The sequence below is a fragment of the Chironomus tepperi genome, unplaced genomic scaffold (genome assembly GCF_022539635.2).
Source record: "Chironomus tepperi strain 1889 unplaced genomic scaffold, CSIRO-AGI_Ctep_v1 contig_177, whole genome shotgun sequence".
Lineage (NCBI taxonomy): Eukaryota > Metazoa > Arthropoda > Insecta > Diptera > Chironomidae > Chironomus > Chironomus tepperi.
The window spans coordinates 2589518-2606772 of record NW_027226299.1 but is presented as its reverse complement, the minus strand read 5'-3'; the positions used below and the strand labels follow the sequence as shown (position 1 = coordinate 2606772).

The 17255-nt window shown below is 31.6% G+C and overlaps 6 protein-coding genes across 9 annotated transcripts; 2 read left to right on the top strand and 4 right to left on the bottom strand.

Moving 5' to 3' along the window:
• Position 1: 1 nt before the first annotated feature.
• Positions 2-1560, bottom strand: PIG-U (phosphatidylinositol glycan anchor biosynthesis class U). Its single transcript, XM_070639027.1, has 3 exons — positions 1354-1560; positions 1092-1291; positions 2-1027 (listed from the first exon to the last, which is right to left on the bottom strand). The coding sequence occupies exons 1-3, from the start codon at positions 1481-1483 to the stop codon at positions 77-79; spliced, it is 1281 nt and encodes a 426-aa protein (XP_070495128.1). The 5' UTR covers positions 1484-1560; the 3' UTR covers positions 2-76.
• Positions 1561-1841: 281 nt separating this feature from the next.
• On the top strand, positions 1842-4695 carry Trp1 (translocation protein 1). Of its 2 annotated transcripts, none has more exons than XM_070638995.1 (4): positions 1842-2116; positions 3165-3935; positions 4004-4236; positions 4504-4695. In XM_070638995.1, exons 1-4 carry the CDS (start codon positions 2075-2077, stop codon positions 4586-4588), a joined length of 1131 nt encoding a protein of 376 aa, XP_070495096.1. In that variant the 5' UTR covers positions 1842-2074; the 3' UTR covers positions 4589-4695. The 2 variants fall into 2 exon arrangements, with proteins under 2 accessions (XP_070495096.1, XP_070495097.1); XM_070638996.1 differs by lacking the exon at positions 1842-2116 and adding an exon at positions 2660-2996.
• On the bottom strand, positions 4687-5425 carry LOC139089449 (uncharacterized). The gene is made up of 2 exons (XM_070638997.1): positions 5264-5425; positions 4687-5110 (listed from the first exon to the last, which is right to left on the bottom strand). Exons 1-2 carry the CDS (start codon positions 5354-5356, stop codon positions 4910-4912), a joined length of 294 nt encoding a protein of 97 aa, XP_070495098.1. The 5' UTR covers positions 5357-5425; the 3' UTR covers positions 4687-4909.
• A 137-nt stretch (positions 5426-5562) lies between these two features.
• Positions 5563-14608, bottom strand: mdy (diacylglycerol O-acyltransferase). 3 transcript variants are annotated; one of them, XM_070639178.1, is made up of 7 exons: positions 12844-12983; positions 7929-8071; positions 7219-7278; positions 6987-7150; positions 6865-6917; positions 6186-6803; positions 5563-6130 (listed from the first exon to the last, which is right to left on the bottom strand). In XM_070639178.1, the coding sequence occupies exons 2-7, from the start codon at positions 8051-8053 to the stop codon at positions 5636-5638; spliced, it is 1515 nt and encodes a 504-aa protein (XP_070495279.1). In that variant the 5' UTR covers positions 8054-8071; positions 12844-12983; the 3' UTR covers positions 5563-5635. The 3 variants fall into 3 exon arrangements, with proteins under 3 accessions (XP_070495279.1, XP_070495278.1, XP_070495280.1); XM_070639177.1 differs by lacking the exon at positions 12844-12983 and adding an exon at positions 9647-9849; XM_070639179.1 differs by lacking the exons at positions 5563-6130; positions 6186-6803; positions 6865-6917; positions 6987-7150; positions 7219-7278 and adding exons at positions 13495-13721; positions 13783-14608 and having other exon boundaries at positions 7934-8071; positions 12844-13418.
• Positions 10709-12373, top strand: LOC139089600 (SET domain-containing protein SmydA-8-like). Its single transcript, XM_070639180.1, has 3 exons — positions 10709-11414; positions 11472-11698; positions 11775-12373. Exons 1-3 carry the CDS (start codon positions 10738-10740, stop codon positions 12347-12349), a joined length of 1479 nt encoding a protein of 492 aa, XP_070495281.1. The 5' UTR covers positions 10709-10737; the 3' UTR covers positions 12350-12373.
• LOC139089602 (cystathionine gamma-lyase-like) lies at positions 14596-16070 on the bottom strand. The gene is made up of 3 exons (XM_070639181.1): positions 16018-16070; positions 15808-15924; positions 14596-15752 (listed from the first exon to the last, which is right to left on the bottom strand). Exons 2-3 carry the CDS (start codon positions 15918-15920, stop codon positions 14663-14665), a joined length of 1203 nt encoding a protein of 400 aa, XP_070495282.1. The 5' UTR covers positions 15921-15924; positions 16018-16070; the 3' UTR covers positions 14596-14662.
• Positions 16071-17255: the final 1185 nt, after the last annotated feature.

The following is a 17255-nucleotide window of genomic DNA, read 5'->3' as shown; positions in this document are numbered from 1 at the left end:
ATTAATTTAAAAATTGAGAACTCTTGTTATTTATTTGCTTCTTTGGCGAAAACCGATACAAAAGTCTTGTGTTCCTTTATTCCAGTGATAGCTTCATGGTTTTATCAAACGAAACTCCATGGCTCAGACAGAACTTTCTCTTTAAGTAAGCAAAGCATAAATCAGTCAGTAAAAATATTTGACTAGTGCTAAAGACGAGTGTAACTCCAAAATAAAAGTTGGCATTTGCTGAATTAGCGTACATCCACAAATGATAAACTGTAGGTCCAAGAATTGATGTCACTAAGAATGTTGTCATAACGATGAAATTGTGTGACATGAATGGCGAAACTCGTTTCCATAGAGGAATTAGTGACATATAGAATGCAATAGCTCCAACGCATGGATATGATGAAAATATCGTAATTAATGATAGCAAAATTGTTAGTAAAAATTCTGGACTTTCTTTGAATGTCAATGTTAGTGGGACTAAATACAGAATCGTTGTGTTTAATTGGAATGTGTAGAGAAATAGCTGTCGGAAGTGATCAAACATTTCAGTAAAGAAGTACCAGAATAATCCAATATTTGGTGTGAGATCACGGCAATGAATGATGAATCCAAATGTTGAATCAATAAACTTCCAACTGCCCATTATCATATATGATATGTAATTTTGTCCTCCAAAAATGCCGGCAAACAGCAAAATTGTCATCAATCGACTTAAATTCTTTGATTTAGAATTCTCGCTAAATGCTAGTGCGATAGGCACGATCAGGATGAAAGGATAAAAATTTATCTGCGTCTCAAGTCCCAAAAAGAATAAGCATAACAATTTCCATCTCTTTGATAAAGCATAAACCATTATGGATAGAATTACGTTGCTCCAAACTGTTGTCGTTGTTCCAACACAATTAAGTATTGAATATGGATTAAATAAATAAGCTAATGCACAGTAAAATGGTACATCATTTGTATCACTCTCATTAAATTGGATTTCTTCAGTTCCTTCCGCATATGATGACTTCTCAAGTTTCTGTTTGTTATACTGGAAAGGAAAATCGATGAATTTAATTAATAAATCTGCAGCTGGATTTTAGTCCATGACTTACATTTTTCTTGCAGATGCCTCTTGTTCCATAAAAAATGAAAACCGCTGTCAATAGATCCAGAATTATGAAGATTAAGGAAACATACTCTCCGACTGTGCCCATCAAAAAACTTGCGCTTTTCAGTACGATAGGGTTTTGATGAAAAATATCACCAATATAGGGGTCGATTCCATTATCATACAAGAAGACTCCTTCTTTTACTAGAAAATAATTAAATCATTATGAATGTGCAATAGCTAGGCGAAGCAATGAGTAAACATACATCTTTTAAATGAATTTAAAGGTGTCGACACTTCAACATGATCTTTTATTGATTGTGAATACTTAGATATTAATAATAAATAGCGAATGGCACCACTTAATACTATACTATACAGCAACTTCTTGTTCATAGCTCCTAATTTTGTATTTACTGCTTAAATTAATCAAAATACAAAATTTAACAATTCCAAAGTATACTTGTGTATACAATTTTTCACGCTATAATTCTTCTCATTTGTCTGTCAAATAATTTTATTCATAAACTTTTTAAAATTCTTGTGGTAATGACTTTGCAACAAACTTAGTAAAAATATGTTAATTAATTGATAATTTATATTATTATCAGAATTACAGAGATTAATATACATATAAATTTGTTATACTTAAGGGGGCAAAAAATTCTAGTGTTTATATTTACAGTAAAAAAAAAGTTTCATCACTGACGTGGATTCAAAAAGTAAATAAATTAATTTTCTACCTAAACAGATCATTAATACAGAGTAACTATTTTCTTCAACAGTCAGTATTGAAAAAACAACACCAACTGTGTACATAAAATAGTCCTAATCTAGTTCGTTAGTAACAAAAAATACATTCAATTATAGTTTTTCTGTGGAACTAGAAGAGAAAATTCGAAAAAAAAATAAATTTTCTTGATTTTTAATTATTTACGATATTAAAGCTGATACAATCAGAGAGAAGTAATAAAGCAGCTAGACAAAATGTCGGGAAAAGAGAAGAGATCGAATAGAAAGAAAAAAGACGTAAGTATTGGCATAAAATATCAAAATACAAGAAATAAATCAAAATGACGATTTTGGAAAGGATTTTAAAGGAACTAAAAGGATATCTAGTTAGTCTGTTAGTATTTTCTTATATCTATCATATCGTATGTATGATAAACCTATCAATCAATGTAGAAATAAACTGCACATTATGATAATAGAAAAATTGACACATCAACAAAAACATGACATCAAAAAAATGTTCCAGAAAGCACTGACTGCATGAACGTTATTTTCACGAGTCGTCATTATTAATTGTTAATAATACATCAACAATACTCAAAATAATCCAGCCGTCATGATTTTTTTGTGATATTTAAAATAGAAACAAGTAAACAACCAAATTGCTCTAATATATGTATGTGGAAATACTGAGTGCTTATAAGTAGGTAGAAGGGATAGAAAGAAAGAAATGGTAAAAGTACCGCGATAAGAAATGACTCGTAATTGAGCGCATAAAATATTTATCTCTTTTTGAACTTTCATGAACTGTAAGATGTAAAAACTTAATCACACTAGTTGTAAATCATTTATTACGGAAGTGACTCAACGTATTTTCTATTATAAAATTTTCTATGTGATGTAGACAGCCAACCATACATTATGAATATGTTGAGCTTTAACGCGTAAAAAAGCAGCGCTGAAAAAGTCGGCCAATCTAAAATATTTCTACCGAAACGATAACGGTTTCCATTCTTTCTTCATCACCATTGCTGCTACCTAACATATTGTGTGTCTGCCTAGATGCAGTTGAGTCAATAGTTTAGTTTAAGATTATTATTTGCGAAAGTATCTTATCAAGAATCTCAATTTGTTTAACTAAATACAATTATCTTGTGCATTAAAAATGTCATTTGATGTAAGATAAAAACGTGTGGATATCGTGTTAATTTTTAATTCCGTTTAGTCGTTTTCATGGTCGTTCGTTCAACCATAAAATTTAATCATTAAAAGTCTCAAGGTTAAAAGGCTGGTCCAAAAGTTTAACTTACATTTTCTTCTTGATATTTGTTTCATTGTAATTTAGGAATACAAAGACGGCGACGATGAGAAAGAGAAAGCAAGTAAAGATGAATATAAAGTTGCAAAATGGATACGCAATAATGTTCCTGTAAAGAAGACCAAATTTCTTAATCATAATGTTGAATACTTTACTTCTACAAAAGCACTTGATGCATTGATGGAATCGAAATTTGCTCAGGGCGATAACTGCTTATTTCCAACACGACAAATTGCAATTGATTATTTGAATATGATGTTGGTTCACAAATTCTTTCATCGTGCAAAGAAAGTGACGGTTAGTGAAATGGAATTGAGAGGAGGACGCACAAAGGAAAAAATTAAGGAACAGGAAAAGAAGGAAACAGATGCTGAGAGTTCACATGCTGAAAATAAAAAGGAAGAAAAGGAAAAGCCAATTGAGAAAATAACTGAAAAAAAGAAAAGAAAAATTCGATTAGAAATGCATCCACAACAAATATTCCTTGACGGACATGAAGCATATGTGTGGATTTATGATCCAATTCCAATGACTTATTGGATTTTTGGTGCATTAGTTGTAATCGGTGCAATCGTCATTTGTCTATTTCCATTATGGCCACCACAATTAAGAACTGGTGTCTACTATTTATCAATGACTGCAGCTGGATTCCTTGTCTTCTTACTTGCACTTGTCGTTGTACGATTTATTCTATTTTGTGTTATTTGGATATGTAGTGGTGGTAAGCATCACTTCTGGTTCCTTCCTAATTTGACTGAAGATGTTGGATTCTTAGACTCATTTAAGCCACTTTATAAAGTAAGTCTAAAATTCTTTTTGTGCGTATATCGTTATCTAACAAGGTCAACTTTTAATTTCTTTCGTAGCATGATTATATTGATGGATCTGATGCAAAAGGCAAGAAAGATAAGGATAAGAAGAAGAAAAAGAAGAAAGACAGCGATGACGAAGGAGGTGATAAAGTAATCGAGCCAGCAAGTGATGTATCCAAAAGTAAAAAGACAACTGATAAAGAGAACGAGGAATCAACACTAAGACAACGGAATGTTGTCACGGAATCTACTGCCGATGAAAATAAGGGAGATGAGGAGAGGAAACTGTAAGTAATCTGTGATCATTTTTTGTTCAAGTTAAAACCTAATCCACTGGATTAAAATAAATCCAATGTTTTAAATCGATTTTAAAACCAAAACATTGTAATATCAACAAGCAATTACGATTTGAGTGCATGTAATATTCATGTAAAATGCTTTGTACTTTTACAAAACCTTGAAATGTAAACAGAATCAACAAGTACTCTTGAAAATATTTCATTTACTATTTAAAGTTCAATTTTTAATCTGTTGCTATAATTCTATTATTTCAGCTCTGAATCAGAGAGTTCTGATTCGCAAAGGTCGTCAACGGGAAAGGATTTTGAAATATTGGACGCAGAAGAGGATGAAGAGTAGAAAGTCATGTTAATCGTGGGTGTGTAAAATAATAATAATTTATTCTTACTGCTGAATTGTATTTTGAATCTTTAACATATAAATAAAAAGTTTTAAAATAAAATTAATTAAGCTAATTGTTTTTTTATTAGAGCCTAAAGCAAATTCAGATTCTCTTTTTTTTTTTTGGTAATTAGGATTAACTGCATAATTATAAGTAAAATTTCACTAAGCCATGGAGGCACACAATTCATATATTATTATCAACCACATTTGACACAAATTAGATTAAGATATGGCTTTAATGACAAGCCACAAATTTTGAAATGTCATTCGATTCCTTTACTTCAACATTTTAGCTAATTGTCCAGTCTCATAAAGTTTCTTGACATCTGTTCCGCCTCCAACAAATTTTCCATCAATAAAAACTCGTGGAACTGACCTTGCACCAGTCATTTCATTCAAAACATCCTGAATTTCCTGACAATCTGGTCTGTCTTCAATTTCTACGGCAAGGAAATCAAAATTGATCTTTTTGAATTGCTGGAAGTAGGAAATTTGATTTATTTATTAGAATTTCATAATGTTGAATGCATTAAATAGTTCCTGACTAGTTATTTTACAGAAAAAGAATATGATTCACACTTTTATGAGTGATGAATTTTCTCGAAAATTAATATTTCAGATTTAACTTACTTCTTTTGCCATAACACAGTATGGACAATAGGATTTGCTGAAGATCACAACACGTTTCTTGCTTATTGAGTCTTTTACGAATTGTTGAGCCATCTTAGCAAAGTTCTTTACTACTTTTGAAGCAATTTTAATGGAATGCTGCTTTTATACACGAATGAAAATATTGAACTAATGACAGGGTTCGTCGACTTAAAAAAATCAGTAATAACGGTCAAATTAAATTCAAAATTCTTACTTCAACAAATTTGAAAATTTTCCGTTAAATCTCCACACATGTGACAAAAATAAACATTTCTCAGTTGGCTTTGGCAAAATTTATATTTTTATTTCTTTATAAATTAAATTGGTATTCACTGTATACAAAAATATTATTTACTCAACTAATATAGCATTATTGTAATTTTGAATGACAAAATCATGGTAATAAACCATAATACAAAGGGGTTGTCCAAGGATTAAGGATGCCCACACCATTATATTACCCCATCGTTCGCCTACATTTTTCTCAAGAAATTTAGACAAAAATGACAAAGGAATCTGACTCATCATCCCTAAAAATGCCCAAATTTTAAATGTCTTTAATGGCACTGATACTAAATATTCGTGGAAGAAGGCACTGATGAAGAAGACAACAGTTGCTGCTGTAGTTCTACTATATCCAATATCAACTAATGGAATGTAAATATGACGAACACACCATCTGTGCACTGGCATGTTCCAAGTTCTCCAAAATGTATCAACATTATTTGCATTCCACCAGTCATTGTAAAAGTTTCGGTCAGCAAAATGAAGAATTTCTCCCATTAAATTGAGCAAGGAATGAAACATCAAATAAAACATGCATAGCCATATAAAATGGTTTGGAATCTGTGAAAAAGTCAAGCATAAATATTTGCGTCTAATGAAATCAATCGTTACTTACAGCAAGCTTTAACAGCCTTTCAGTAGCTTTTGTAAATTCCATATTCGAAAAGGGGATTAATGAATTTTTGACACTAGGAATCATCCATTGCTGGAATAAAGCCATCGCAATATTAACGCCAACAACAACTTCGAGAATTCTCTTGATCAAGAATCGTTTCCTTATTCTTGTCGTCTTTGGAAAATTCAGCTCATAACACAATGTCGGTGCACACAAAAAGTACAAAAGGTCACGTAAATTAAGATTGTCTGGATATTCAACTAATTTGGCAGGTTCATGATCTTTGACCTTTCCATTCATCATCATTTGAAGTCCTTCGTCTTGATCAGCATTACTGTTTCTTTGCTGTTTCCTTTCAAATTCAGCGATAGAGAAACTTTCACGTCTTTTGCCAGAAATCGATACTTTTTGGCTTTTTTGAAGCGTCCGACACCACAAATTGACTTGCACATAACTAAGTAATTTCGTAAAAACAATGCAATAAAGGAAACATATTGAACTCGATCCCATCAAACTGAATGAGCTTCCTTTCAAATTAATTACTACAATTGGAATAAGAATGACACCAACAAGATTTAGTACATGACCAATTTTGCCTGTTGATTCCGGAATGATGTCCTGTGAAAAAAAGTTAAATATTTAATGGATCAAAGTGATAAGAATTGAAGTGATTGCTTACCACTGAAAGTCCTTTCTCAATAAGAAGACATAACACAATTGGCACTGATGCATCTGTTAGAATAATAAAGTTATGGAAAGTTCAACCTAAATGAATTATGCAGCAACATCGAAAGTACTCACACATGGCTAATACAACTGATGGATATGAACTATCACCCTCATTTCTTCCTGTTAAAACTATCAACCATTCCATTGGATCAACTCGAAACCCATATTTGATGAAATTTTCAAGTAATAAGCGGATACCGCCCATTGTAAGTAAAAGAAATCCCCAATTCACGAGACTGTAATTAGATATATTAAATTTAAATCAAGGTTTATAAGGTGTAATCAAGATTATAGACATAATTACCCAGAAAAGTCGTTGAAATTTGAACTCCATGAGAATAGTGAATCTTGTGGTTTATGGATTCTGGAAGTAGATCAATGAAATTGATATTAGTTATCCTGCGGTGAATTCAATTGCATTGATATTGCATGGTTGCATTAAAGTACAGTAAAGTCATAGCTTGATTTGGCGTTATAATTTATCACAATAGACAATTCAATTGCTTTTAATACGAGAATTAGCTTTATGTGATCGCTAATGACGGATAATAAATGACCTATTTCAAGATTAAATCGCTCAATAATTACATATTAGAATGCGTCTAATCTGCACATGTAAATTATATTATTTAACCTTTCGAGTTTCCTTCTCAATGTCACGTGGGAATTTAAAGAGAAAATGAGAGAATTCTCTTAGAACTTAATGTGCTTTTGGATGACGACATTTAGTAATTCTGTTTTTATTCCACATTAAAAGTTCACTGCCAACATTCAACAATTATTTGAAGTTGAATGTGGAGACAGGTAGATTTCTACAAATGCTAATTAACGCGGTGTCATTGACAGTGACCTAATGCGAGGATCTAAATTATGCTTTACTTTCGTATTATTAGTAGAATTTATTGTGAGAATATATTAACGATATTTTAATATTTAAATTGTTTTTGAAGTTCAAAATTTGAACTATAATCAGTGGATTTCCCCTGCAGCCATTTAAAAAAACGGTTAACTTACGGCTTATCAGGCTGTGATTTTCTTTGTTTTTGCTCTTGGTCTGTTATCTCTTCTGCTCTAGTAACGCTCTGCGTACGTCTGATTCTTGATCGAAGATCATTTCCATTAGTGTCTGTCGGTGACATTATGTGATGTGTAAGATGCTGAAAACAAAAATATACAAATCATATAAATGATCCGGGATGCTTCAAAAATTGAGCACGAGCACGTGAGAATATTCAAAAATAGAATCATCACAGATACACATCTATATTTCCAAAAGAAGATTAATCAATCTGAAGTTTGATCTCTCTCTCATAAAAAATAGAATCTAATTGTAAATCTGCTGTGTTGTTATTTACAAGCATCAAAGTCACTAGACACGACACACACACCTCTCACATTAAATAGCTGTTTTGTTATTACCGCTTTACTGCAAGCCGGTAGAAAAATAATCGCAACATAACATTGACCGTGAATAAATATTATTTGCTGGTAATTACACGTTTATTGAACGGCTTGTGCTATTAACTGACTATGGAAATCACATATAAATTTGTCGTATTATCATTGGATGTTAAACTCATTGAGAACAGCTGATAAAAGTAATGAGAAAATTGAAGGAAATTTTTTTGCTTGCTTTGTGCAATGGGATCAATGATATCGTAGCTTGTGAACCTTATTATCTAACGAAATAGAAAGCTGAGTCATTTGTGTTGATTTAATGACTTAAGACTGTGAATTTATTTTTGCATGGAAATTGAATTTTGTAAGATTTTTAAACAGTTCTTACTAAGCAAAGAAGTCAGTAGCGGTCAAGGTCAAAGGATTTCTTGATTGTTCATTAATATATCCAAAATTAATTCTTAAAAGTAACTAAGAGCACAAACCAGCACAAGCAATTAAATCAACAATATTGTTTATTTCTTAATTTCTATTTTTAGCACAGACTTAACACATCCTTTGCTGCAATTAAGCTGTTAATTATTCACTTCCATTTTAAGAGGGGGGATTTAAATAGGTATGTGTGGAAATTTGAGTCATCACAAATCCGACCTTGATGATCTGACACTTGATAAGGTAATCCATCGAACAAAATTATCATTATCTATAATTCACTGTTCACAACTCAGGACAGACAGATAAGAATCATTACATGTGCATTCATACTTTTTGTGTACAAAATAAAACCGGCACATTACGTGATAAGATATATGTTTACAAAGTTCACAATCCTCAGTACATGAATGAATAGCTATAAAATTATGTCAAATGAAGCCTAATGCGTTGCTTTTGAAAAATTGATAAATTAACTAAAGTAGTGACACGCAATATCATGCTTTATTATGTAATTAAAGTATTTTGAAGTTTCTTTATCAATGAAAGTTCTTCTCAATATCTTATCAATCGTGTGCTGTGGAATTAATTTTGTAAACACTGTCAAATTTCACTACAAATAACTTTCAGGCACACTTGAACTTATTTTTGGGAAGTCTTATCAGAAAAATATACTTTGAATCTTAGACTAAGGTCGAAAGAACTTTGTTTAAGTTCTTCTTAGACTGCAGACTTTAAACTGTCTATTTAATTCACTTGTATGTAATCTGATAACCTTTCACTTGTGATTTTTAGGGCTTTCCTTATACTTTTTTACAATTTCCCTTTTTATTGATTATTATTCACTTTACAAATTATGTGACTCATGTCTTATACTCATTTTTCAATCCACTATCGCTAACCTTTGTGATGTGATATGTAATGCACTTCCTTTGGCTGTTTCTTGTTAATTAATAACACACAAAATATTTTGCAGACATAAAAAACAAATTCACAGAACTTAAAAGAAATAAGTAATAATAAAGTCTTAAATTATAAAGAAAGACACTTAGTAAGGCACGTTCTATCGTTATGAAGTTCCACTCACAACTAATGTCTTTTCATGCTCACATTTTAACTTTACTTAATTTAATTTCTGATTACACATTTCACTGTTTTTGTTCTCTCAGAATAGTCAACGCTCTCTCGTCCGTCCGCAATGTTGATGTTTATATTTTTTAAACGCACGTGAACATTTGAATGTATTAAGTAATTAGAAACTTGATTGACTTTTTGCATTAGGATTTTAACTGAAGGATAGAACGAATTTGCTCAGAATGTCCTACAGAAACAACTTTTTAATAAGCACTTGAATGACATTGCAAATTTCTATTGTTTAATGAAACATTTTTATGTGCAGTAACAAGTAACAACTGCAATAATTTGCGACAAAGAACAAAAAGTCAAATTTATATATATGAGACGATGAAAACATTTTATTAAAACTTACAATAGAATTGACTGGATCTAAGGTTAATTTAAAAATATCATTAAAAATCTTCTATGGAACTTCCATTCTTATGTCTAATAGGTTTGAAGATATTAACTTTATGTGAAAAACAAGATCCAGTTGTGTTAAGATATTTGATCAGATGATTTTCTTTAGAAAGTATTTAATTGAAAATTTGAATATATTCTGCAACAAGTTGCCTTTGCAAACTTAATCGCGAATCTATAGCCAAGCATATTACTAGTTTCTACATTCTCAAAATCTGAAAATTCTGAAATAAATCTCATTCATTTCAAGTAGTGACATATAGATGGCGCTCATTCTATTTAAATCTCACTATACAGTTATAACTTATTGAAATCATGCGTGAAGGCAATTGGAAATGAAAAGTAAATTAAATTTTCTTTCTAAAAATAAACTTTTTCCTCTCATTTCCACTCAAAAATTTTAGTAAGTCCATTCAGAAAAAAAAATTTCTCAGTTTTTCTTCGATTTCTGTCCATCATGGACTCATTTGAAATTCAGAAAAATTCAGAGTTTGGAAGATATTTGATAGCATCTAGAGACTTAAAGGCTGGAGAATATTTATTTGAAGACACTCCATTTGCTATTGGTCCAAAGGCAAGAACATTATGTTGCTGTCTAGAGTGTCACTGTCCAGTTTTAGGAACAGCTCAGGGCAGTCGATGTGAAAAATGTTCATGGCCGCTCTGTGAAGAGTGCTCAAAATTGACTGAATTTTCCGCTCACAAACGCGAATGTGAACTTTTTCAAGCCGCAAAATGTAAATTTTATAATTTACCAGATCCGAATATGAACTGCATTCAACTGGATTGCATTACACCTTTGAGGGTTTTATTAGAAAGGGAAGCAAATATGGATAGATGGAATAATGAAGTCGATCCAATGGAGGATCATCGTGACAAGAGATTTGAAACAGATGCATGGGATGCAGACGAACAAAATATTGTTGGATATCTATTAGGTCCATGCAAATTAAAGGAAAGAGGAATTACTGAGGAACTAATTCAGAAGGTGATTGGAATATTGGAGGTAAACACATTTGAAGCTAAAACAATCAAAGGACATTCTATTCGATGTCTTTATACTAAACTTGCAATATCATCACATTCATGCACACCAAATACTACACATGCAATTCATCCTTCAGATAATTACAAGTAAGCTTAGTAACCATGAACTGTATGAAAATTTTTATCGATCTTTTGAATTTTTAGAATGCATGTCCGAGCAACTACGGTTATCCCTAAAGGTTCACAACTCTATTCATGCTATACCTATACACTCAATGGAACAATGGATCGTCAACAACATTTAATGGAAGGAAAATATTTTCAATGTCATTGTGAAAGATGTTCAGATCCAACGGAACTAGAAACACATTTCAGTTCTATGAAATGCCGCGATTGTCTCTATGGTGATGTCGATTCTTCTAATCCATTAGGTAATATCCTCCATAAAAGCACAATGAAAAACTATTTATTTCTCATAAGAAAATGTTGCCTTCCTTAATGTTCTAGATGCGGAAGCAATATGGAAATGCAACAAGTGTCCTATGGAAATTCCAGCAGAAAGTATAAGAGAATCGTTGAAGGCACTTCAGAATGAAATCGAATGTACAAATTCTATTGAATTTTTAGAGTTTTCTCTGGAAGAATATGAAGGCATACTGCATCCAAATCATTACATTATGATATCAATGAAAAGTGCTCTTATCGATAGCTATGGTCACATGAAGGGCTATTTGTTAGCAGAATTACCCGACATATTGTTGAGCAGAAAAATTGAATTATGTGAGGAACTGCTTTCTATTCTTGACATTTTTGAAAAAGGCATGTCCCGTGCTCGAGCTCTAATGATGTATGAGTTACATGCACCAATCGTTTTGTATGCAAGTTCACAATACGATATTGGACACTTGACAAAACTGGAATATTTAGAGCAATTAGAAAAGGCACGTAGAATTTTAAATGAGAGTCGAGAAATTCTTGAATGGGAGGATGAAAAGGTTTGTACTGCAAAAACAATTTCCTTAAAGTCTTTAAACTATTTGGACACTCTTATTATGAATGCAAATTGTGAAGAACCAAAGTGAATAAAATTTTTATACTGAGTGAAATCTGTTGCTTATTATTTTTATATTTACTAAGATCCCACACACATACTCAAACATAAATGTATCACTCTTTTATGAGTCATTCATATTGATTTATGCACTTACGGATTAATTTATGACACTTTCACAGAAATTATAATTGTAATGATAAAATGACATCCAAATTATTTCGTCATGTTTCCTCCTTTATTGACAAGCTCATTAATGAGACTAATGGTTTTATCAATCAAATTATATGACTCACAACAACTAATGAACCGAGCTGATTATATTGGACATATTGTTTATTAAATCATAACATATGCATGCGTATATCTTCATATCTACAATATTCTCTGATTTATGTATGTTATGAAAGCAATTATATATGATAACGATTTCATTATGTTATTCTTGTTGTCCAAATTAATCAAATCGAAACTTCTATTCAGGACTATTGAGTAAATTATTGCAATTTATGTTTAAATGCATACCTTGAATTATTGTTCCATTTCCAAAGAAACTATCAATTTCTCCAAAGTCTCTTGAGATTTCCTTGCACTGATGACAATTAAACAAACATTTTCATCTTCCCATTCAAGGATTTCTCGACTCTCATTTAAAATTCTACGTGCCTTTTCTAATTGCTCTAAATATTCCAGTTTTGTCAAGTGTCCAATATCGTATTGTGAACTTGCATACAAAACGATTGGTGCATGTAACTCATACAACATTAGAGCTCGAGCACGGGACATGCCTTTTTCAAAAATGTCAAGAATAGAAAGCAGTTCCTCACATAATTCAATTTTTCTGCTCAACAATATGTCGGGTAATTCTGCTAACAAATAGCCCTTCATGTGACCATAGCTATCGATAAGAGCACTTTTCATTGATATCATAATGTAATGATTTGGATGCAGTATGCCTTCATATTCTTCCAGAGAAAACTCTAAAAATTCAATAGAATTTGTACATTCGATTTCATTCTGAAGTGCCTTCAACGATTCTCTTATACTTTCTGCTGGAATTTCCATAGGACACTTGTTGCATTTCCATATTGCTTCCGCATCTAGAACATTAAGGAAGGCAACATTTTCTTATGAGAAATAAATAGTTTTTCATTGTGCTTTTATAGAGGATATTACCTAATGGATTAGAAGAATCAACATCGCCATAAAGACAATCACGGCATTTCATAGAACTGAAATGTGTTTCTAGTTCCGTTGGATCTGAGCATCTTTCACAATGACATTGAAAATATTTTCCTTCCATTAAATGTTGTTGACGATCCATTGTTCCATTGAGTGTATAGGTATAGCATGAATAGAGTTGAGAACCTTTCGAAATTGCTATGGTTGACCTGACATTTAATCTAAAATAAATTAGAAATGATTGAGCTTGATGTGATTGATATAATAATATTTAAAGCATACTTAAAATTTTCTGAGGGATGAATGGCATGTGTAGTATTCGGTATGCATGAATGTGATAGAATTGCAAGCTTTGGATATAAACATCGAACATAATCTCCTTTTAATGTCTTTGCCTCGAAGGCATTTACTTCTAAAATTCCAATCACTTTCTGAATGATTTCTTCAGTAATTCCTCTTTCCTTTAATTTGCAAGGACCTAGTAGATATCCAACAATATTTTGTTCATCTGCCTCCCATGCATCAGTTTCAAATCTCTTGTCACGATGATCCTCCATTGGATCGACTTCATTATTCCATCTATCCATATTTGCTTCTCTTTCTAATAAAACCCTCAAAGGTGTAATGCAATCCAGTTGAATGCAGTTCATATTCGGATCTGGTAAATTATAAAATTTACATTTTGCGGCTTGAAAAAGTTCACATTCGCGTTTGTGAGCGGAAAATTCAGTCAATTTTGAGCACTCTTCACAGAGCGGCCATGAACATTTTTCACATCGATTTCCTGAGGCTGTTCCATCGATTAAACAGTAACACTCCAGACAGCAGCATAATGTTCTGGCTTTTGGGCCCACTGCAAATGGCAATTCGTCAAAAAGATAGCTTCCAGGTTGTAAATTTTCCGTTGCAACTGCGTATCTGCCGAGTTCTGAACTTTTTTCAATTGAAAATTTCTGCATTGCGAAATGCACTGAATGAGGTTTTGTAGCGAACTAAGAGAACATTTGCTCATTTTTTGTGAATTAAGAGAAAATTTACTCGTGTAATGTATTTTGAGGAAATGTATGCTGATTTTAAAATAGATTAGAACTAAAATTAGAATTATAGGCAGAAGATTTTATTCAATTCTTTACATCTGTTACAAATTTATACAGAAAAGCAATTAAATAGCTTCCAATGCATTTCCCAAATCCTCAATTACATCACGAACATCCTCAAGTCCAATTGAAATTCTAATCAAACTTTCAGTAACTCCTGCCTTAATTCTCTCATCTTCAGGCATTGTTGAATGAGACATGACCCAAGGAAATGAAGCTAATGTTTCAGTTCCTCCTAAACTTTCACCGACAATCACTAACTTTAACGATTTGAAGAATGTTTTGGACATTTCAAGAGTTCCATTTTTGATGTAAAATGATAGAATTCCTGAATGTCCATAAGATTGTTTTGTAGCAATCTCAAAGCCTTGATGCGATTTAAGTGCTGGGTGATTAACCTTTTCAATTTTCGGATGTGATTCCAAATATTTTGCAACAGCATATGAATTCTCAAAATGCTTTTCCATACGAACTGATAATGTTCGTAAGCTACGATTTATAAGATAGCATGTGAAAGGAGATGGAGTAACTCCAAGAGCAATTTGAGAAGCTTTAATTTTCTCGTATAGCTCTTGATTATTTGTAGATATTGATCCACCCACAATATCAGAATGACCACCAATAAACTTGCTGATTGAATAAGCTACAATGTCTGCTCCAAGTTCTAATGGACGCTGGAAGTATGGAGTAAGGAATGTGTTATCCACAACTAGAAATGCTTTTGACTTTGAGTGAACAATGTCGGCTATAGCTTTGATGTCTAACACAGTTAATGATGGGTTCATTGGAGACTCAATCCATACCATTCTCGTCTTTTCATCAAGTGCTTCTGTCAAATTACCCAAATCACTAAAATCGATGTATTTTGTTTCTACACCAAGCTTTTTAAAGGTATCCCAAATGATAAAGTCACCAGCAAAAAATTTCTTACTAGAAATTAAATTATCGCCTGACTCAAATGTCGCCATAATTGCAGTCAAAGAGCTTACACCAGCAGTAAATGCAATAGCATATTTAGCATCATCGAGTGCAGCCAAACAAGCATCTAGAGAAGTTCTGGATGGATTCCCATATCTACTGTAACGGAAACCAGTATGCTCTCCAGGAGTCTTTTGGACGAAAGTTGTTGATGTTACGATTGGTGGGACAACAGCACTATATTAATAGTAATTTGTTTGATAAAGTATGGTCTAATTTATGAGGATATTACCCTGAATTCCACTGATCAGATTCCTGTCCAGCATGAATAGCTTTTGTTGCAAAACCTTTAGGCTGTTTTAGAAATCCGAGTTTTTCACCTAAACTGATTGGCAAGTCTTCCATTTTCCTAAATTAATTATAATCAAACAAAATCAAATTTCAGTCTAATGAGAAATTTGGTAAACTTAATTAGCTCTATTAATTAATAGAAATTGTTCACCTCTTTACTCTAGCAACAGACTAAATATCTCAAGCAATAAAAAAATACTGAAAATTATCAAGAATTTTATTCGCTTTAATAAGCTCTTATTATCAGTAATTTATTTCTACTTATCAAAGCTTAACAGCGATAACATTTCACTGAGATTAGATTGAGATAAAAAGAATAAGAACTCCATAAATTTTTAGTTGTTGTTTCTGATTAATATACCACTCGAAAATTATCAATGTTTTGAAAAGTCAATTAGTCTACTGAGAAGTTTAAAATTATGAAATGCTTAGTCACCCTCATAATCATACTTAATACTATGCATTGATTGCTAGAGTAATTGATACCTTAAGAAACATTTAATTGTAAATTCATAATTTTGTTGTGTAAGTAGTTTTCATTTGAATATCATAAATCCTGCATTTTACTCTATAAGCATAACATTCTACTAATATTCTATAATTGTGATTATCATACAAAGCAACAATGCACATTCTCATAAAAGGTAAATTCTGTAATAAAATTATAAATTCATTTTTCATTGTCTTAAACGATTACCTACTTAATTGATTAAAATTATGTTACGTCTTATATCACGTTTTCCTACAATATTGTATCCGCATTACTCAATAACAATATAATTTCTCTTTTTGTTTATTTCTCATTACATCCACAACACATTCTCATCATAATATGTATTATTAATTTAAATTGTATTATTATGCAATATTAAGAAGAATTTATTGCACTTAACTTAGTCTTTATTAAATAAGCATGCATTGTCTGATGCCAAAAGAATGCTCAGAGACGAGATGTAAAGAATAACATAAAAATTAAATTAATTTTCTCCCCTCAAATGTGCAATCGCAATCAGTCATAGTAACTTTTATGGAATATATTTAATAAGTAAATTTGAGAGATATGAAGCAAAAAGGGGATGAGGATAATAGGCATACAAATATGATGCGATTGCAAATTAAACGAAGCATAAGTAAAGACAACATGTTACCCATCAAAATCACGCAATTTCCAGAACCATCAACGTTGATTGTGTAAGCATTAAGTATTATTATTTTCATTATTATTACTATTACTGCTTATGTATCGAGTAAGAGTCTATGTCGAACTGTACGACAAGATAAAAGGAGAAAGAGAATATACTACGTAACATAAAATATCAATAAAGACATAATGCTCATGTGTCATGTGCAATTAATGCAATTAAAATTTAAAATAATTGCTTTCAAAAA